A 22611-nucleotide genomic window follows, 5' to 3' on the forward strand; every position below is an offset into this window, starting at 1 on the left:
GTTGCTGTATTTCAGCAATTGCCCTGCTGCTGTACCCCCAAAACAGTTTGTCCCTCTCAACCATGCCTTGGCCGATATCTCTACAGCTGATTCATTGCTCTGTAGGCTGCAAGTGAGAAAGAACTGACTGCAGTTCCAGAGCATACTGTTGGGATCTAATCTTAGGTTAAAGAGGACACAAAGAGATATGGAAAAGTGTAGAAACTCCTTTTTAGAGGGATAATACTTACAAAACACAGATCATTTGGTTGAGGCTTTCTTTTTTAGGATACTGATCTTTTGACACAATTATCACATCAATTTAATCTGTTTTAGCATAGTTGTATGTTGGAAACTAAATTAACTGATGATACAAAAAAAAAAAAAAAAGGTAAATTTTCCTTACAAAACAGCCTAATCTCCAAAAATAAATCATTGCTTCCTGGAAAAAAACACATCAATACATGGCTGCAAAGGTGTCAGTAGAGTGGGAAGATTTCAGTAGCCAGTCCGGAACAGCAGTGTGATCTGGATCTGCTTATCCGGATGTCTGGATATACCCTGTGAAATGAAAATACTTGGTAAATCACTTCCTTGGCATGGATCTGGAATTTCAGGGAGATCAAATTACACAGCACACACCTTTGGTCTAGACCAGAACCCCTTTAGTATAAATTCTGAATCTTCCCTGGTTTAGAACAGACAACCACAAAGAAAATGGACCTTCAAGTGAGTCTCACTTGGATGCTTCTGTTAAGTGCTTCTCTCCTATGTGAACCAGGTACAGTGAGTATGTTTTTTTGTGCTTGCAGGGAAATGTTAAAGACAAAATTCAGTACTCATACAGACTGACTTGTTGGGAAGTGGTGGCTGGGTTCCCTTAGAAATTGCTGACAAGCTTTATATCATGTAATTGTTGGTTTAATTTGTCTTCTAATTCTAACATTCAGATCAAATTCATAGGTTAGATTTTAAAATGGGGTATGTTAAAGAGTATTTTCTTTGTTTCTCTTCTGTGAGGGGAATTGCTAGGGGAAGTTGTTTTCCAAACATTCTTCTTCAAATATTTTAGTTTTGAACTAAAATTCTTCTACACTATACATTTAAGAATGTAGACCAAGAGAGCAAAATAAAATAAAACAAAGAGCAGCCTGTCAGACGCAGGTGGAAATACATGTTACAATTGCAAGTCTCTGCTGAGACTTGGGATTGACTCAGTGCTATTGTCCTTCAAACTTCAAACAAAAATAACCCCAAACCTTCCTTGCAGTCTTGCTAGTTTGAATGAGATACTTTGATCTTTAATAATCGGCTTGGGCACCATGAATAAAGGCTTATCAATCATAAGAGAGAATTTCATAGAATGTAGATTTGGGGTTGGCTATATTGAATTATTTATAGACAAGAGAAAAGGCAGCCCAGAGGTGAGCTCAGCATCAAAGAGGACTAAGCCGCATTTCCAGAAGGTGGTCAAATCCCAACACTTCAGCAAACCTTTAATGTCTCTTCAGTAAATTCGCTTTTGTCTTCAATTTGACCCGATGTAGGCTGGATTAACTTGACTGGAAAAGTCACTTAGGGTCCTGTCTTGCAAACCCAAAACTTTAGGATCACTGATCTATTCACAAGAGTAAGAGTCTGTGAAAGCAAGTGGCTGAAAACCAAATGCAGTTAGGAAAAAAAAATAATAATAAAGGCCCCAAATGAAATTTCTCCTGATTTTAGTGATTGAATCAGGTACAGCTCTTCAGAGCTTGCTAATTCCAAAAGAACAAGGATATTTAACAGCTGCCATTTGAAAACATTGCTTTGACTTCTGGCAGCCTAAATAATTTTTTCTTTAATTGAATATACGTAGGGCCAGATTTTCAAAGGTATTTATGTGACTGAATCTACAGATTACCAAAACCACATGATCAGCCCAAATGTTTGTATCCTCTTTTGGAGGACAATTTTGGCCTGTGAACATCTCTTAATGGGTTTAAAGAAGACTGTTCCTATTCTATCATGTTCTTGGTGTACATCTCTGCATGATCACATTGAAATCTGGAGAAACACTAAAATGCTGGGGCTTGGGTTTTTCTTCCTTGGCATGGGACCTGCGAGAGTTTTCCTGCTTCTTTGTGGAAAAGAAGAGTGGAAGACTACCACTTACTTACTCTTTGCACTTTCACTGTACAAGAGGAAGCAAAGGATTGCCTATGAGTATATGGATACCTGTTATTCACTACACCTGACAGAACTAGCCAGAAATACGCAGACTGTAAATGGAAGAGCTGCCCTACAAATATTTAATGCCACACTTTGGTTTAGTCAAACCTACATTTTGAAATGCTTTGAGCAGTGTGTAGTGTATTCTTCAGTGCTGAGTTAGATGAAGCCTGGGCTCTCTGACCACACCTGAGCAGGTATTTGCAAAGAGAGCACTTTAAGCTAACTCGCTGGGCTGTCAGCCAAAGCAACTGTCACAGTCTGTACAAATGCTCCACAATCTCACCTGCTATTATGGCAAAAACATGGCAAAGATGAGTAACCTTTTCTACTGCCCCAGTAAAATCTGGCAAAGCTCAGCTCCCAGTCGCCTGTGTCTTCACAGGAGCTACATGAGGACTTGTGGGGTTGGATTACTTTGCTCTTGTGCTGCCATGAAATAAGGTTCTCTATGATCATCTTCCACTGAACTACGAGAGAATGAGCATGTCCTTCCAGGCACAGGGAGGAACAGCAGGATTATTCTTGCTTTGAAAACACCCCACATAAGAGTACTAACTGTCCATCTCTGCGTCAAGACAGAAAACCATAAAACATATCTAGAACTATGTCAGTGCTAATAATGTGCTTTCTTATCTGATACAGCAAGTGGTTTCTGGTGGCAGCCCACAGGAGGTGGAGATCCAAACTCAGCATGGAACAGATTCTTAGAATGGATGAGAAACACATTTGGACCTAAAGGTAAGAGAGTGAGACATACTCCAGAGTGTGAACACACCCAGTCAGCAATACCCTAACATGACAGCTCCTGCATGAAGCAGAGCTGAGTGAACTGGGCTGAATTAACAGCACTGATCCTGGCTCCATGCCCCATGCTTTTTGTGCACTGTAGGTGTTCCCCAGTGAGCCCCAGGCACTGGGGACACAGAAACACTGCACAGCCCATCCCTGCAGAGAGGCGGATGCAGCCTCAGATGTGAGAAGTTTACATTTTCTGTAATAAACAGATTGAGATGTTTGCCTGCCAATATTTGCTTTCATTTTAGAAGATCCGCCGCAATTGCGACTGGCATCTGGTGGGGACAGATGTGCCGGAAGGGTTGAAGTTTACCACAAAGGCGAATGGGGGACAGTCTGTGATGATTACTTCAATATGAACAGTGCCAATGTTGTATGCAGACAACTTGGTTGTGGCCGTGCTGATTCTGTCTATGGATGGTCTTACTTTGGCCCTGGCAAAGGAAACATCCTCCTGGATGATGTGCAGTGTACAGGAACTGAATCTTACCTTTGGGACTGTCCGCACGCTGGCTGGAACAAAAATGACTGCGGACACAATGAAGATGTCAGTGTCATCTGTTCAGGTAAAAAAATATATAAATCTGTACTTAGAAAACTTTCTTTGGATTTTTCTGTCAACTGTAAAAATGAGGAACATTCAGAAATCAGACTGGAGCTGAACTGTGTGCAAGCAGAGGCTCCTTGTACTTAGGCTGAACCAAGTGATCAAGGAACACAAGGATGTTCTGTACAAAATACCAAGACCAGCAGCAACAAGCACTGAGTATGAATATGCTGAAAAGAAAATAGTCCAAGACACTTTAGTCAGCATCTTATTGTAGGCTCTTCCCAAAATAAGGCAGGCAAACAGTTAACTGGAGGTAGAAGTACTTCCAGAAGATGTGAACCAAGACATGTCTAAATTGAAAAAGTGTTTTAATTTTTTTGTCATAAACATAGCTGAAATCAACAATCGCATAGGTAGAAGCAACCTATTTTGAAGCAATAAAAATAACTCCACAGTAAATATCAATTTTTTGCTTTGTTCTGTGTTCACAGATGCAGTATCCCCCACGACTGCACCACCGGGTAAGGCAGCGTTTTTGAGACATAAATCCATTAGCACTTCACAGTATCCTTAAATGCTCAGAGACTAATTTTTAACTTGAAAAATCATATGATTAGCGTTCCTTGGCAGACAGTATCCTAGAACGGTGCATGTTCCTAATTTTTCCTCATTACTAGTTATTCATCTATCCCAAAATTATTTCTGTTGTTTGGATTGCCCTTAGGAATTGTATTTGCCTTTCATCTGCAGGGAAAGTTAACATTCCAGCCAGACCCAGTACACTGCTAACAATTAGGAAAACATAAAACAAGTCTTTACACTCCAGGTATAAGCTTGTGACTCTTGTTTTTTCACCACCGTGTGCCTGAAATAATGGAATAATGGAAATAGGAAATCTTAAAATATAGGTGCCACCCATGTTTCTCATGATTTTTTTTTTTTTTTTTTTAAGTGTTGAGTTAATCATTAATGAACTTTGTGGTGCACAAAGAAGTGGTCACTAAAATGCAGTTCTCAACCATTTGCCCAAAAGTGAAAGGCTGGTTCCCTAAATAATTTCTCCTCAAGACCTTTATCAGCAAAACCACATTGTAGTAGCACTGATCTATTGCCACATATTCTAAGCATCTACATCTGCCTTAACGGTACCACTGGCATATATCTCAGAAGTTCATTTAGAACTGTCACTAATTGACAGCAATCACACTACCAGGTGTAGTGCATTAGCCCACTGCTACATGAAACCTGACATTTAAGTTGTTTTACCAGTGTCTCAGTTCTCATGACCATTATCATAGTTCCCTAATAATTTATTTCCTCTATCTTCCAACATCCTTAGAGAATCCCCAAACTACAAGTTCATCACCAACAATTACCACAGACAGCACCGTAACCTCTACCACAGAACTGCCGACTTGTACTGGCAAAGGCAAGGGAAAAACTCAAGCTGTAAATGGCACCTGCAAAAATTTGGGGTAATATGCAATTTGAGAAGCATACAGGAGGAACACTTGGAATTCAGTAAAAATATTTCATTATCTAACCCTGTATGTAAGTAGCCTTGGAGGAGCCAATGGCCAACACCATCTTCATTTTCACAGGAAAATGTGTTTGGAAGGGAAACAAGTACATGATTAAGTCTACCTACAATATAATTATCAAGACTGTATGATGAGATCTGTACAATTGGATCATCTGAGGCACTCTTATCTGGATATTTTCTTCACCTTCAATTCTTTCAATAGTTTGACCTAATATTTCCAGGTTCTGAAGTTAGTGAATAGGTGGAATGGCAATCAGGTGTGCTCATACCATGACAAGAGGTATACCAGTTTCATCAGTCTCCCAAATTCACTTTTAATTACTACTACATCAATTTATTATTACTAATTAGAAGATGCTCTTCTGAACCAATTACCAAAAGTTAAAATCTGGTTAACTAACTTCCCTTTCCACAAAGCCCAAAGTACTAATGATTTCACTGAGCCCTGAAATGTTTTTTATTTTACCTGGTCGTGATTCCGTCTAGTAACATATTCCCTCACCCCTGCCCATCTCTGCAGCTTCCTCCTCTGCACCCAGCCCAGACACAACAGGGACAGAGACACTGTCTGCTACAGTGACCGTGACAACCCTCGAGGAAGGTGAGGAGCACTTGTCTGCTAGCACTCACTCAGGAAATGCCAAAAAAATAAAAAAATAAAAAAAAGTGAAAATCTCTTTCTTTATTTCCCTAACAATGGCTACTTTGCATCTTTCCAAATGCCTGTTGCACCTCTAGCAGTAAAAGAACACAGACAGAAATAGCACAGGTATCTTCTATCTTTAGAGTTAAAGGTTAAGTGAAGGTGAGAGACTTTTTTCAGTAACAATAAAGGGCTACACATTGACTTGCTTCCCTGCTAAGCCCCAACCTGCTTACTTTCATCAAGGTTTCAGACCACGCGTTCACTCCTAATTGCTGCCTCTCTCTTCTTCTCCCTCTTTCCTCGACTTGCTCTTGGCCTCAGATCCATCTTCCACACCCACTGTTCTTGCAGAGGAAAGCACCACATTGGCCCCTGAAATCCCAACCACAGTTTTTGAAGGTAAGAATGGCCATTTTGCAAGTTATATCTAAAATAAACACTCTGATAATTGTTTTTTTTGTTTGTTTGTTTGTTTGTTTTCAACTGGATTAAGAAGATGTGACCATATGAATCTGTAAAATAGTCACAGTAGCCAATGAAAATTAAATATTGCTGTGAAGGAGCAACCCTCACTTTAACATCTTCACTTAAAAAATATGAAACTGTCAGATACAGTAGAAATATATGCATTTAATTATTAATTTCCCTGAGCTTGTAGCTATAAATACTACAGGTATAGTTTTGTAAAGCAGAAATGTCCAGATCATTGTGATTTTGTGTGTCCAAGTTTCATAAAACCTCCAGAACCATTAAGGAGCACAGCCAAACATTTGAATTCACCTCCTGAGTTGGACCTCTGCCTTTCCAGCTGTTTAGCACACTGATAGCACAGCTTTTAATCGAGCCTGAGATCTAGAGTCCCTAAGTCTTCAAAGCACACATCTGCCTTTAATTGCTGCTGGCAGACATTTAATTTCGCATCCTTCTGATAGCCTCCTTTGCTTGCACAGGTTCCTCCTTTGCTTCCACTGCCATTACAGAAGAAGACAGGACATCAGAAACCCTGACCACACCAAAGGAAGGTAACGGGCATTTTCACCGCCTGCAGCATGTTAGAAAAATGCTGAATTAATACCTGGATGCAAGTTTTGGTTATGAGGGGAGATCAGAGGACATGCCAAGAAATATTGCACAATCAGCATCTCTCAGTGCCACCAATGCTTGTCTCTGAATCCCATTTGCTTGGTGCCAACCCCTGGCTTTCTGGCAGCATGGGCAGGCTGCCACCAGCACTCAGACCACAACTCCAATAAGGAGCTGCAAATGTTACTTGCAAATCTCACTTCAAGTGAAGCTGAATGGTGCAGAATTTAAATGAGAGAATCAGAATGAAATAATGATTTTTATATATATATATATTATTTTTTTAGAAGCATGATTTGGGATAAAGCCATTTAGTCTGTGTTTCTCACCATTTATAACAACATTTATCTGGATTCTTAACAGTTTATAAACCTCTAGTTATGGTCTTACCAGATTCAGCCTCTTCCAACGTTTGGCCCAGCATTTCACAGGCTGAGCCCTGCAAGCTGGGTGCAAGAGCTGGCTCTGCCACCAGCCTCCCCTCTCCACCACACCTCTTACCAGCTTGTGGTGATGCTCTGCAATTCAGGGACACCCTGCAGGGAACTGCAGAAAAAACAGTCTGAACAGACTCTCCCTCTCCTCCCCAATGACTGTGACAACTTTGGGAGAAAGACTTTCAGTCAGATAAGGCAGAAATGGCTGTAATAATTTTTTTCCTACAGAGAGACAAAATACCTTTGTTATTTCACATTTTGGACTTCATAATGAAGTAGATAAAACACTCTGTGTTGCCGCACTGGGAAGCTATATACTGTTATATATATATATATATGTTACTGCCAAGTTACAACACCCATTTCTGTTTTTGCTTATCACACTCCTTTTGCTTTCCTCACTCCCAGTGAGAAAAGTCTGAAACTTTCCTGACACTTGTAATGCAAAGTTTTAACATGAAGACCCATTTCGGAGCCATATGTGTGGATTTGGATGACAGATAATATACAGACACCCTTTTCTACAAAGTCTGAAACCAATTAAATTCATCAACAGCTGAGTTCAGCCATTCTGCCTTACCTGAATGCTCTCTTTCTCTCCTTTCCTCATTTCTTCCTTCTTGTCACGACCTCCGAAAACACGACAGAAGCATCAACAGCACCAACCCCACCTACAACAGGCAGTGCTACCTCGGTTCCAGAAATCCCTTCCACAGCTCCTGAAGGTAAAAACAAGCACTATGCTGTAAAATCTAAGAATAGCATTTAAGTTCCTGTTTAAATTAGATTACATAAGCTAACTCATAACACCAAACTTCAGCTCCAGTTTCTATCATGGATTGATGTTTCACTCCACTAATGAATTCCTTAAATTTAACAGTCCCTTCAACACCCACATATTCCTCCTTTGCAACCCCTTCAGGTGATTCCATCTAGTAACATATTCCCTCACCCCTGCCCATCTCTGCAGCTTCCTCGTCTGCACCCAGCCCAGACGCAACAGGGACAGAGACACTGTCTGCTACAGTGACCGTGACAACCCTCGAGGAAGGTGAGGAGCACTTGTCTGCTAGCACTCACTCAGGAAATGCCAAAAAAAATGAAAAGAAAAAAAAAAAGTAAAAATCTCTTTCTTTATTTCCCTAACAATGGCTACTTTGCATCTTTCCAAATGACCATTGCACCTCTAGCAGTAAAAGAACACAGACAGAAATAGCACAGGTATCTTCTATCTTTAGAGTTACAGGTTAAGTGAAGGTGAGAGACTTTTTTCAGTAACAATAAAGGGCTACACATTGACTTCCTTCGCTGCTAAGCCCCAACCTGCTTACTTTCATCAAGATTTCAGACCACGCGTTCACTCCTAATTGCTGCCTCTCTCTTCTTCTCCCTCTTTCTTTGACTTGCTCTTGGCCTCAGATCCATCTTCTGCACCTGCTGTTCTCGCAGCGGAAAATACCACATTGGCCCCTGAAATCCCAACCACAGTTTTTGAAGGTAAGAATGGCCATTTTGTAAGTTATATCTAAAACAAACACTCTTTAATGATCCCCATGTTTATACCTGTGTATTCCTTCTGTGCATACACTTCAGTGAATGATGAGACTGAGGCAGTATCTATAGCAAGAATCCTGAGTAAATTCAGCTTGTAAAACCAGCGGTGTAGTTGGATGGTGTAGTACCAAGATCAGTTTTGAGTCTAGGTGAGCTCAGGTAAAGACATATTGCATGGAAAATATGTGCACTGAAGTTTTCATAAAGAGGGATAAGAACATGCTATTTCATTCTCAAGTAGCCAAGAAGCTTAAAAATCCCAAGCTTTAATATTTATTTATCATAGTATTATGTGATGCTGTATAGGGACTCGGACTGAAGTACAAGGGACAATTCCAAGTTTGTTCACTGAAAAAAAACCTTCTTGTACTTTCACATATTTCTACAAAAATGATGAATCCTGATTGTTTTAACTAAAAAATGATTTCTGGTTTATATTCACATTTTGTCACTGTTGCTCATAGTTCCTACTGTTGTTTTTTTTTTTTTCCCCTCAAAGCTTCAACTGATGATTCTACCACAGAACTGGATGACTTAATCACATCTGCCCCAGTCACAGAGACCAGCGAGCCAGCCACAACTCCAGCATTACCCTCTACAACAAATGAAGGTAAGGAACAGTCAGACACAAGCTGTCTGCCTTACATGGTTCAGGAGCAAAAGCGTCTCCTAGATGCAAGAGGATGCAGCTAGGAGACAATCCCATGCAAACCAGGATTGCTTGTCCCATTCTTATACTCCCCCTCAGCATCTGTTAGAGGTCCCTCTTGGGGATGGGAAATTGACTTATGTGGGGCTTTGGTCCCCATATAAATGCTGATCACACTGCAATGTGTGTGTGTGTCCCACCTTTTCTCCATTCTCTTTGTTGGGGCAAATCTTATTCTGGCATCTGTTTTTTTTAAGATGCTTTGTAAGCTTTTGAAGAATGAGCTGTTTTAATGAGTCTATGAAATAATTTATTAAGTTTTACAAACCTTAAATCCAGAGTTTCACCAGACAGGGCCATTTTGCATCAGCCATCAGCTGAGGGGGGGCCTCTCTACCCACTACGTCTGATGAAGAAGAAATTGATAGCAACAGTAGGCTTTAAACTCCTAAGCAAATCTCCATCGGGGAAGATGAATATGTACACTTTGCCTCTGGGCTTGACAGATGTTTCCAAGACACAGGAAAAATGTGTAGAACGCTACATTTGATGTTCTTTTGTTGATAGAAATCTTCTGTAGTGCCTACAGTTGCTGTTTTAGCTCTCTGCAGATTCCAGGGGGAAATTCATGGCAATCCTCTTTAGAGTCCTCTTCTGAATATTGAAAGACACTTCCCATATAAACTAAATTCAGCTCTTTAAACTTAGAGCTCATGATTTTCAAGCCTATTACATTTCTTAAATCCAAGTTCTCCCTGTTACCTCTTTCTTAAATGTACAGTCACCAAATGAGCAGCTGAGGGCTCATTAGTGCCAAGGAGGATAAGTAGACCTAGTGTATCACTCTGAGAGCAAGCTGAGATTGGACTCAGTGCAGTGCCAACACTGTTGACTTCCAGTCTTTCCATGGCCCTCCTGTGCCAGCTAAGAGGATGATTTTGCCTTTGTGCCTCGGTTTTCTCTTTGCAATGAGCAGTGCATTGCATCTGTCTGTGCTGAAGTTCAACTTGCTGATTTTTGACATTTACTCCGTTTATGAAGATCATTTTGAATTCTCATCCTGTCCTCCAGAGAGCGCACAAATCTTGCCTTTCCTTCTGTCACTCTATCTGTCCTGTTCCAAAGTGTCAGTGCTAATGGCTGAGGGTTTCATTACAGTACAGTAGCTGTGGCTGGCTATTTAACACCCATACCATCTGTTAGCTCAAGATGCTGCATAACATGACAAACAATTACTGAGACAACTGATAATTCTTCTCTTCATAACCTTTTATAGAGCTTCTTTTCTTCTACAGTTTTATCTGTGTTCTCAAAAGATAAGAGCTGTGTCTCAATACCAGTGGCAGCAGGTCTAGGAAATGTAGTACAAATCTGCTTAATGCTCCACCCATCAACCTTATTTTTAACAATACATTCATGTTCAAGATCTAGGGTCTATCCACCCTATTTTCTACAAATGTTAATTGTCTTAGATATTAACAGACAAATCTTTAGTACAGCAAAGGAGAAATTTAAGTCAGTGTTTCTCTACCTTTTTGCTGCCAGTCATTCCAATTTCAAAAGGATAGAAAAGAAAACTTTCTTGCTTTAAAGAATATTTTACAGTGCTTTGACCAGATTTTGCAGCCTGCCTTACATGTTCAGACTGGGACCTATTCCAGATGAATGAAAAGAAGTTTGCAGTTAGCACACAGCAGTGAAACTGAGAAATGAACGTGGTCCCTCAGGATTTACTTTTATCTTCTTGGCTTTCAGAAGTTGAACGTGAATTTCTTCTTAAATGACTGATCAGTTGACTACAATACAGGTTTAAGGAACCTAATATGAGGTGTATATACGGTTTTCCAAGAATACCTTCATTACTACTTTTAAGTGCTATGCTTATGTCTATTCAACCATGCATTTGAGCAAACAATTTCATCCTATTTATGCACACTGTGTGCAACAAGGAAGCTGTTTAATGGTTAAAGTGAAAAAGTGCCCTCTTTAGCTGTAACTATCAATCTCATTACTTTTACTTGCACCAACCATAGATAAACGGCTCTTTGGGTTAATGGCTCAGGGAAACTGAGTGCTTACTATTTCTTTTGATTATATTTTACACTTACCTAAGCATTAAACACTGACTTTGAAGAGAAGCAAATATCTAATGCTTTCTTTTATTCATTTGCTGAAAGCAGAAAGTTGCCTTTCATCTATCTAGACACACCCACAAGAATGCATTAACAATTCTTTGGGCTGCTACTTAATCGGTCTTTTATTTCGGATTGACATTCATATTTCAGATTAGTGAAATACTTCATTTACTTAGTAAGTCTAATTCAGAGGTTGCCTCCCCCTCAGTATAACTATTTTTAATATCAGCTGAATCACAATGAATTTATTACTGCCTGTAATCTAAGTCAAGATCTAGATATATATTTTTTAATCTGCCTTTTCCTCACTCCTCGCTCCTAGCCCTAGATAGCTAATGAAGTCCAGTTCTTAAACTTATGTAACACCTTTCACTATCGCTAGTGACTGCTCAACACCTGGTTCAACAAATTAATTAGTTATCTTTTGTCTCAATTATTTTCTTATCCCTGAAATCATATTTGGCAGTCTCATAGAAGTTCAGACCTTGATCTTGGGAAGCGAGCCAAGAATATTGCTGCTGACATTTCTTTACAGCCAACTTTTGCAGAAGGAAATGATAAGCATGGTACTCAGATGGAAGGAGCTTTGATCATGGTCAGCAAAAAGGAATTAAGGGCAAAGAGAGTCCTTGGAAACATGGCACTCATTCTGAATGGATGTGCATTAGTTGGTTACAAATGACTGCCAGGTGACAGCAAAATGTCCCGAAATGAAAACCTTGTAATCACAGACCTACCAAGAAGTAAGACAGCTGTGTGTACTTGGTACAGTTTATGATGGCAACAAACTCAGAGGAACTCAATTATGTTGTCGGCAGAGTCTCTGATTTCTTTCTCTGAAAGAAAAATACACTCCAGACCCATAAAACTAATTTGGAACTTCAGATCTCTAAAAGCCTTTCCCTCTGAAAGTGAGATAAATGTGTGGGTTATTCCATAAGTACCCAGCTCTCAGAAATGAGCCTGATCTGTAGAAATAGCTCTGCTACTATTCCTGGGAAATGATGCTGTGCCAACCATCTGTTATGCCAGAGTGAAAAGAAGCTGAATCAGGCATTATTTAAAGAAGATGGGGGGAAAATGTAAAAAGAAACAAAAAAAAAAAAAAAAAAAAAAAAAGGAAAGAAAAAACCACATAGCCTTCAGGTTGCAAGGTATCTCAGGAAAAGCTTGGCTCTGGGTAGTTGTGTTAATTGTTTAGACAGAACTACTATATAGGTGAGAAAGATGGTAAAGAAAAAGTAGAAATCCTTCTACTTTGCTAGTCGTAGGGATGAGGATCATTTTCCCCAGAGATCAGCATGTTGTGGAAGATGACTTTGTCCATGCCCGTCAGATATTGCATATAGTATCAACCAGTGGAAAAACAGGTTCAAGAATTTATAACATCAGTCCTAAAAGAGCGCTGAGGTTCAGGGGAGGATCTTCTGTGGCAGCAGATTACTCTGTGGGCTACCCGCTCCTGTCTTCACCGCGGTGCTGGCTGGCCTGAAGATGGGCTTTGGCACAGCCTAGGATAAATGGCAGCGCCGTGCGGTGTTCTTCCTCCACAGCAGCTGCTTCAGCTCAGTCCCTGCGACTCGCAGACGGCGACAGCAGGTGCTCGGGCCGCGTCGAGCTCTATTACAACGGCAGCTGGGGCACGGTGTGCGACGACGGCTGGGACCTAGCGGACGCCAAGGTCGTGTGCCGGCAGCTGGGCTGTGGGGAAGCTCTGCTGGCCGTGCCCGAGGCCCAGTTTGGGCAGGGCTCCGGGAACATCCTCCTTGATGAAGTGCAGTGCGGAGGGGGCGAAAGCAGCCTGTGGGAGTGCTCTCACAGAGGGATAGCAGTACACAACTGTCAGCCGAAAGAAGATGCCAGCGTCATTTGCGCAGGTACACGGGCACGTGTCAGTGCTGATTTCCCATGTGAAAGATGACAAGTAGTAAATCAAGTTTCCTCTTCTTGGATTTGGCAGGAAGTTATTCTTAGCAACTTTCTATAGGAGTCTTTCAAGTCAGTTCCCAGTTTTCCAGCAATTCTGTTCTGACTGGAGACATGCGCAGCTGGAGAGCCCAGAAAGCGTACTGGGAACCTGGGGAAATGGCACTGGGAGGAAGCAAGAGGAGTGAGGAGGAAGAAAAGATAAAGAATTTGCTGTAAATTCTCTCCAAAAGAACTGGTTGCCAGTTTGTGCTATTCAATTCCTGGCAAGAAAATGGCCATATGCCTACTGGACTTCACAAGAGAGATACTCTGACACTATTTACTTTAATATTATTATAAAACAAGTGGCCTTGGCAGTCCTACCCTACCTCCCTCTAGCAGAAGTTGAGTCCAAGCTGTGCAAGTGTCTGATTTCTAGCCGTGCTCTGACAAAACAGAAGTGAGACCATTTCTGAAATTTTTCTCCCGCTCTAATTTTATTAAAGAGAGAGTTTTTCAGTAAAGACCTCAAGTGGAGTTAAACAACCCAGAAAGATGTGTGTCTCTTGGGTGAGGATGTCCCACACCTAAACTAAAGTGTCCCACACAACTGAATATTACATCTGCAGGATAACTGCAACCATTAACACCCAGACCCAGTCATAGCTGACATTTTAAAAAGGGTTTGTTCTTCTCCCTTTTGTGATGATGCTCCCACAGATGAAGGGGTTGCTCCATGTCACTACTGCTTTCCTTTATTGTAACTGAAGAATGTCATATTACATTCCATTGTAACTGAAGAATGTTATCAAACATCCTCTGTAGCAAGACCAGAAATTCATTCTTCTGTTTCCTTTTCCAGAGCCAGTTACTCCCACAGGCCCGACAGAGCCCGTCCCATCTGGTGAGTTCTCCCTAGGCAGATCTTTCAAAGTTTTCATGTCTGACATACTGCATATGGTTACTTGGCTGTCACTACGTGGTAAATGCATCTGCCAGTTTTTGAGGCTGCTGAGTGACCATGAATTCCCTTCTCCTTTTCCAAGAGATGTCCCTGAGACTGGTGAATGGAGACAATGAGTGCTCAGGGCGCCTTGAAATCTTTCACAACGGGCGATGGGGAACTGTCTGTGATGATGACTGGGATATAAGGAATGCCAGGGTTGTGTGCAGAGAGATGGGCTGTGGTGATGCTCTCTCAGCCAAAATTAACGCCTTTTTTGGGGAAGGCACAGGAGATATTCTCCTGGACAATGTGAAATGCACAGGGAATGAGTCCTCCCTGGAGCAGTGCTCCCACAGGGGGCTGGGCACACACGACTGCTTCCACAAGGAAGATGCTGGTGTTATCTGTGCAGGTACACACCTTCTCCATTTTATTTTATGTGAATCAAGTTTCCTAAGACATGCATGAAAGTGTGCATGGATGAAAAGAGGAGCCCGGTGCAAGGTTGGAGCTGTGAATGGGCATCCCTGGCTGTGGCCCCATGGGCATGAGTCAGACCGGTCCCCCTGAGCTGCAGGTGACCTGGAGCCATCCTCTCCTTCCCACAAGGGGTTCCTCTACTGGAGGGTCATGCAAGCAGAAAGGGAAGAGCAGAGCTATAGATGTTTCTTTCCAGAGATGCCCACGGGTAGGTGTTGGCAGCCCGACCTGGAACTTGTCTCTGGAACAAAGACTATTTGGGCCTAAAATTGCTTGTTTCAGACTTGCAGCTTTGTAAATATATTTTCTTCTAATTCTTTCTTTCCTGGGAATGCACTCCTATTTCATGATTTCATACTCACATTTAAAGAGACGGTATCTGCATCACGTGAACTTATGGAGAAAACAGAGCTCACACTGAGCTTATGTCCTGCTAGCTGAGGATGCAGAAGGAAATTGTTTTGGTGGAGAATCTGACACTGCATGAACATGATGTGTCTGGTACTAGACATCAGTGTAAGCTGGCAGGCCACTGAATCATTTTGGACTTAGATATTTCTGTCTAAGATAGACTGAGGTCCTCTAGGGAAATGACATTCATGCTGTGCTGTTGTATTGCACTACAGTGATATAACAAATAACAGTAGCCTCGAGACTTACAGTGCTGAAGAAATGAATAAGGCTTCTACTACCACTCTGAAAAGGCACATAGTTTGACCCTGATTTTATTTTTGGTAAATATTCTCCTCTCCCCTTTTACTGCTACCACACATTGCTCTTAATTGATGGTTACTGAGAAACACTTGTAATGAATCTCTGATGTGCTGCACACAAGCTGCAAGCAACAGAAGCCTTTAAGAAGGAGAAATCAAGTTCAGATTCTCAGCCCACACTCCTAATCCACTCAGCCCTGCTCAGCCCTCTGTAGTTTGCAAGCTGAAAATGATTTCTCCTTGGATGTATCAAGAGGCTTTACTGCTTCCTAGCTAACCATCCCAAGCTAGATGTAACTTATTTTATTTGAAAGCAGTCCTGGCTGGCACACCTCCCAGGCTTTTGTTGGCCCTGATAAACACTGCAGTGTTGGGGCTGCTCCCCTGCAAACAGCAATTCATACCACATTTCAGCCTGCGTGAGGAGTCAGGACAGAAACACTGCCTGTCCCTCCCAAATCTGCATCACTGCTCCTCTCCTGGCAAAGGTCTGCAGTGTGGGTGGCAGAAATGGAGGCAGGAACACCAACCTGCAGGCTTCTCCAGGTTGTGGTTTGGGGAAGAGCCCTGACCGTACTGCTGCTTGTCTGAACCCTTAACTGAAAACATTGATCTGCCTTTCTTTTTTTATTTTATTTTTTATTTTTATTTTTATTTTTTATTTTCTCTCCCAACAGTCCCTCTGGAGCCTACCACACCTGGCACAACAGGTAGGGAGCACTGCACTGCCAGCTTATTCACCTCAGGCTTAGTCAAACATTATTTCTCCCATCATGGAGTGCTGATTCCCTGTAAGCTCAACACTGCTTGGTGGTGAGAAAGCCCTTACACACTGTTAGCTCCCAGAAGCTCACAGCACGCAGGTGAGTGGGCACACAAACTCCTGATGCTGTCGCAGTGGTTGTGATGAGCTGGGAGAGGTGTCCCACAACACTGAGCTCTTTGACCTCTGTAGGGGTACACATACCCCATGCATGACTTTCACCTACCCTGAAGGGCAGTGAAAAGGCCACAAGCTGTGTTAAACAGATAACAAATTATGGGATAATGTAAACATCTATAATGTAGCTGGAATGGGGGTCTGATTAAACCAGGCCTACTGGCACCTTAATGTTAATTTTGCTTTGGTTTGACAGTCTTTGGTTTGCTCACACAGTAATGGAAAGACTACTAAAGCCTGGCTTTTGCTTTCTCTTTGGCAGCCCCAGCTGAGACCACTGTGGCCGAAACACCAGGTATTTATTCCTGATCATAGACCCTACAGCTGAGCGTGGCTGTGCCCCGGCTGCAGCAGCCTCCCCCAGCAGTGTGCAGCCACCCTCCAAAGGGGGACGCGAGTTCCTCCCACCTGTCAGACCTGTGGCAGTTCCTAATCAGCACTTGTGCTCTCTTGCATGCCTCTCCAGCCCCTGCTGAAACCACCACGCCTCCAGTACCAGGTACTGAACGCTTTATTCTGTCTGGAATTGGTGCCAGGATGAAGCCTGGCAGAACGCTGCTGATTCCCTCCACAGCAGTGGCCTTTGGTTTGCTCACACAGTAATGGAAAAACTACTAAAGCCTGGCTTCTGCTTTCTCTTTGGCAGCCCCAACTGAGACCACTGTGGCTGAAACACCAGGTATTTATCCCTGCTCATAGACCCTACAGCTGAGCATGGTTGTGCCCTGGCTACAGCAGCCTCCCCTGGGGTTGCACACAGCCACCCTTGAAACAGGAGCCTGTGGCTCCGCTGTGGCGTGGGTTCATCCTGCCTGTCTGGCCTCTGGCAGCTCCTAACTGGCACTTGTGTTCTCTTCCTTGCCTCACCAGTCCCTGATGAAACCACCACGCCTCCAGTACCAGGTACTGACCACTTTATTCTGTGTGGAATTGGTGCCAGGATGAAGCCTGGCAGAACGCTGCTGATTCCCTCCACAAGCAGCAGCCTTTTCTTTCCTCGTGCAGTAATGGGAAAATGGCTGAAGCCTGGCTTTTGCTTTCTCTTTGGCAGTTCCGACCGAGTCCCCAGCAGCAGAAACATCAGGTACTTGTTGGTGCTCGTTTCCAGCAGCCCGGTGAGCAGCGGCGCTGCCTGGCCGTGCAGCGTGGACAGAGCTCCTGGAGCTGAGGGCCAGGCACTGCAAATGGGTGGAGGAAAACTGAGGCACAGGGATGGTGCTTGGGGACCATGGAGTGTCCTCAGGCAAAAAATGTTAGGAATCCTTGGCCTACCTCATGTGGGTACACGTTTATTATTTCTCATGCGAATGATGAATTTATTTAGGATTCAGACAATGTTTTCTTTCATATTTTCTTTTCTCATGGTAACAATCTCATCAACTCCATCAGTCCTTCAAATTCCTATAGACAGAGGCATTACCACTTGTAAATTGTGCAGTGTTATTCCAGTTTAAGTGCTTAGTCAGCTGATTGTGGTCTGACAATGCTTCCCACCTCATGCCTAGAAAGTCAGCCTCGTGCACTTGCCAAAGTTGCATCCCCACTGGAAACTGAGTCAGTGAGAATTTCTGATATTTTCAGTGGTATTTGTTTTGAATCTTAGATAGAGTTTTTGACAATGGGATTTAACTTTTGAAGAAAGTTGAATTTCAGGTTCTGCTCAGACATTGCAAATATCATGCCTCAAATGCTCAGAGGGCAGACTAAGGTCTTGTTTTTAAGTCTGGCCCTATCAGCCTCACATTGCTAAAAGACTGCATCAGTAAATTAACTCTGTTTTTCTGGTGACATACAAAAAACTGAACTTCTGATAAAAAGTCTTCATTTGAGCATGGAGTCATCTGCCTAAACAAATGAATAAGCAGAATTAAATCTTGTTCCTGTTATTGCTAGTAATATGTCATCATTCAAGCCTGCATGCTTTTCTTAACATGACTTTTTTGTCCATGACAGCTCTGTTCTTCAGCTCTGTTGATATTAATATTTTCTAGTCTGACTGCATTCAGCTGATTACAGTGGATATTAACTGATTACATACAAGCGCATATTTTCATCATTCACTCTCACTTATTTTCTTTTTTTTTTTTTTTTTTTCATTAAAAGCTCCTCCAAAATCAAGGCCAGCACCTATAAGCCAAGGTAGGGCCTTCTCCTTTCTTCCTCTTTTTAATTCTTTTCCCTCACCAGTGCCCTGCACTCTGGGCAAGATGCAAGCTGGAGAGGGCTGGCAGCTTATGGCAGGCAGCATCTAAGACGTAGAGCAGGGGCTTGCCCGAGCAGGACAAGCTGGTCTACGTCTGCAACATTTATGGAAAAAAAGACATTTGAAACACCTGCCCATGGATTGCCAGGCTGCTGGCCAGGTGTGGCAGCAGGGACCTCGAAAGCAAAGCAGCAGCTCAGGGGTTGTCGTGGCGAGCTCACTGTGTCCTGCAGAATTGCTGACGTGTGTGACCTCAGGGTTAGCTGTAGGAGGGAGTGATAAGCTATGGCACCAGCGAAGAAAGAGAGGAATTCATTTTCTCTCCACTCAGCTGTTTTCTCCAGCTTAGTCAGCAAAGCCCACATCTGCAGTTGTGAAGCACACTGGTATTTAATGCATGCTGCATATTAATGTATACTAAAATCTGGTTTATTAACATTAAATTTCTTATCTTCCAGCAACCCTCACCTGTCTGCCTAATTACATGCGGGCCATCATCAGGAGATCCTACCTCAGCTCCCGAGGGTACCTCGCAGGGAGCGTCCACCTGCAAGACCCCAGGTGCAGGCCTGTGATCACCGACTCCTACGTCACCTTCCGCATACCGTACAACGGCTGTGGCACGAGGAGGCTGGTGAGAAAGTCTAGCCTTGAAATTATCACATGCCAAGATGGTGTCAAAGTTATTTATGAACAAAACTTTCCCTCAGCTCTGAGGCCAAGGTTGGCCAGCAGGGCCAGGCCCTGCTATCCCTCAGCTCCCCCAGCTTCCCAGTGGCATTCAGGAAAATGGTTCTGCACTTCTTTGCACCTCTAAACTCACTAATATTTTAACAGATAACGCGTGAAGCCATCACTTATTCCAACACAGTGGAAGGATCCATGTCTGGCAACCTCTACAGCAGAAATAGGAACTCGCTGCTGAACCTCGCCTGCAGAATATACAGCAACCCCGGTTTCAATGCTCTACCCAGCATTAGAGAGTCTCCGTACCAGCAAACTCCATCTGGACGATTTGTTGTCAGGTTTACCTTTTATGATTCACCGTCTTTTTCCAATGTAGTGAGGGCTCCACCATACTACGTTCTGCCAAGCCGGGATTTGTTTGTTCGTGCTACCCTCTACGGCGCAGAGCCGAATCTGATGCTGTTTGCAGACACGTGTGTGGTCTCTCCAAATCCTTATGACTTTACAACTGTGGCATCTGATATAATAAGAAATGGGTAAGGAAAATATCTCAACAACTATTTCCAAATAATTTCTTGCATGTGAATGACGTGATAAGGTCAATAACAAATACATGTAACACAAATCCACAGTTCTGTAGCACTTTTGAGTTACCCATTAGCAAGAATGTCTTGTTAGACATTGGAACGGGCTGCCCAGAGAAGGAGTCACCATCCCTGGAGGTCTTTAAAAGACGTTTAGATGTTGAACTTAGGGATATGGTTTAGAGGAGGACTGTTAGTGTTAGGTTAGAGGTTGGACTCGATGATCTTGAGGTCTCTTCCAACCTAGAAATTCTGTGATTCTGTGAAGAAGCAGCTAGATTTTAAATGAACTACCTATTAGGATGGACACTTTTGTTTAGTGGCATTTTACATTTAATTCACTGTTATATTCTGCCAGGGAAGAGAAATCAGTATAAATTTTAAGAAGGTATTTCACAAATTATATTTTAAAACATATTAATTTAGACAAGGATAAACCTCCTCATATAAGTGGTTTTGTTTGTTTTGGGATATGGGTATGGTCCTTTACAGTTCTTAGAAAGTTTAAGGTTGAAATAAAAAATGACTTTGGAAAGATAATAGGGCTGCACAGGTCTTGCTCATATATTTAAAATCTCATCCAATGTTTTACATTTATATGTCTACATATGTGTGTGGTATTTATATATGTAGCATTACATATTATATACCAAGTTACATATATAAATTCCATATAACTCCATCTGTGTTCAGGAGTTCTGGGCTGTGAATTGTGATTAACTTCACAGTTTAAAAATTCTGAATGCAAATTGCTTCTAAATGATAAAACAAATGACACAGTAACAATGTCACAATTTTTATATGATAATTGTATTTTTGTTTTTCCTTTTTTCTTTTCTCAGGTGTGTAAGAGACCCAACTTATAGGAGCTACTATTCACCAGACAGGAGGATTGTCCAGTTCAAATTCAGAGCCCCCAGCTTTATCGGCAGATACTCATCCGTTTACCTGCAGTGCAAAATGTCAGTGTGCAACAGATACAATTATTCCTCCCGATGCTACCAGGGCTGCATAAGGAGAAACAAAAGAAGCACAAGTGACAGCGATGAAGACGTCGTTGTTGTGGTCTCCAGATTACAGTAGCACCAATAATGCTTCTTCTAATTATAATATCATGTTGATCACTTACATACACGATCAGTGTGTTGCACACCTGCTAATAAATTCTAAAAGTAAATTTTAATAGGGGGCGTAAATCTAAAGGTATTGTAATCTTAACTGTACTTGTGTTTCTTAATTTCAGATATTTTTATCTATATTCCAGATCTGTAAAAGCCTAAGCTTCAGTAAAAACTCTCCCTGACAAAGTGTAATTGGATCAGCTGGCTGATTTTTCTCATCAAAGCTGTTTTCCTCTTACTGTTCTTACAGTTCTCCACATTTTACTGAATAGCTCAAATACTTAGCATGCAGGAATGATTAACCTGCCTTACAGATGTAAGCAGCTGTGCTGCTTTCTGAGCTCAAGAAGAGACCTAAATCAGAGGATAAGAATCCCTTGCAACCAATAATGCCTAAACAATTATTGTAAATAGGAATTCTGAAATAATTGGAAAAAAAATATTGTACATGTCCTGAGATACAATCCCTGCAGTACCTATAAACTATTAAAATCTTCCATATGTTAGTTTTTATTACTGGAGACTAGAACTATAGCACATCTATTTTTTTTTTCATTACAAGCATTTGCTTCATCATTTTCCTTTCAATATCTGTTCAAATTAAATCACTTTGAGCCAAAAAAAAAAAGTGTTTTTGTGATTCTGTGATTCAGTATGTTAAATTGTGTTATTTGGAATGTCTTAGTGAAACAAACAAAAAACAACAACAAAAAAAAAAAAACAAAAAACAAAAAACTATAATTTTCAGTTCAGAATAGAGAAAAATATCATGACAGTTGACTGCAGATTGTACAGTAGCCCAGCAGTCAATTGAGGGAAAGAGATGGATTAAATTTTGATAATCTGGTGATAATCTTTTGAGCATCTAAACTCAGAGTGTGAAAAGGATCTTCAAGAACAATAATCAGTTTCTACATGGTGAATATATACAGATTACCCAATATATACTATATACAGGTTACCCAAACTCATAATGAGATGCTCAGTAGGGAATAAAGATGCCTAGTGTTTAGAGTCTGAAATACAAGACCTAAAGAAAGAAAGAAAGAAAGAAAGAAAGAAAGAAAGAAGGAAGGAAAGAAAGAAGGAAGGAAAGAAAGAAAGAAAGAAGGAAAGAAAGAGAGAAAGAAAGAAAGAAGGAAAGAAATAAAGAAAGAGACAACTTTTTGTGTTTCAGCCCTTAAAAAAAATAAAAATAAAAATAAAATAAAAAAGGATTACAATCATTCTGAAACTCAGCTTCTCCATGAATAACTTAGGCAGCTCTCAGACAACAAACTCCTGCAGGTCTCACACCAAGTCCCTGCTCTGACCAGATCTCTGACCTGGTGGCTCAGCCCCTGCCTGTGTAGTGCCAAGTGGGCTCACAGCCAAAGCCCTAACCCTGTGGGACTGTAATGCCCTTGTAAAAAAATGGCCAGAACTCTAGTCCTGAGCCAGAATA

General features: G+C 41.7%; 1 protein-coding gene across 5 annotated transcripts; it reads left to right on the plus strand.

The window, feature by feature from the left end:
* Nucleotides 1-594: 594 nt before the first annotated feature.
* On the plus strand, nucleotides 595-21868 carry LOC101795471 (scavenger receptor cysteine-rich domain-containing protein DMBT1). 5 transcript variants are annotated; one of them, XM_072039879.1, is made up of 23 exons: nucleotides 595-760; nucleotides 2836-2931; nucleotides 3237-3554; nucleotides 4030-4059; nucleotides 5602-5682; nucleotides 6049-6126; nucleotides 6678-6749; nucleotides 7895-7972; nucleotides 8218-8298; nucleotides 8667-8744; nucleotides 9301-9411; nucleotides 13142-13462; nucleotides 14356-14397; nucleotides 16310-16342; nucleotides 16835-16867; nucleotides 17039-17071; nucleotides 17219-17251; nucleotides 17443-17475; nucleotides 17624-17656; nucleotides 18676-18711; nucleotides 19234-19409; nucleotides 19613-19998; nucleotides 20889-21868. In XM_072039879.1, exons 1-23 carry the CDS (start codon nucleotides 697-699, stop codon nucleotides 21127-21129), a joined length of 2487 nt encoding a protein of 828 aa, XP_071895980.1. In that variant the 5' UTR covers nucleotides 595-696; the 3' UTR covers nucleotides 21130-21868. The 5 variants fall into 5 exon arrangements, with proteins under 5 accessions (XP_071895980.1, XP_038037393.2, XP_071895981.1 ...); XM_038181465.2 differs by having other exon boundaries at nucleotides 596-760; nucleotides 13139-13462; nucleotides 20889-21866; XM_072039882.1 differs by lacking the exon at nucleotides 13142-13462 and having other exon boundaries at nucleotides 597-760; nucleotides 20889-21864.
* The last annotated feature ends 743 nt before the right edge of the window (nucleotides 21869-22611 follow it).

This window comes from Anas platyrhynchos, chromosome 6, assembly GCF_047663525.1.
Source record: "Anas platyrhynchos isolate ZD024472 breed Pekin duck chromosome 6, IASCAAS_PekinDuck_T2T, whole genome shotgun sequence".
NCBI lineage: Eukaryota > Metazoa > Chordata > Aves > Anseriformes > Anatidae > Anas > Anas platyrhynchos.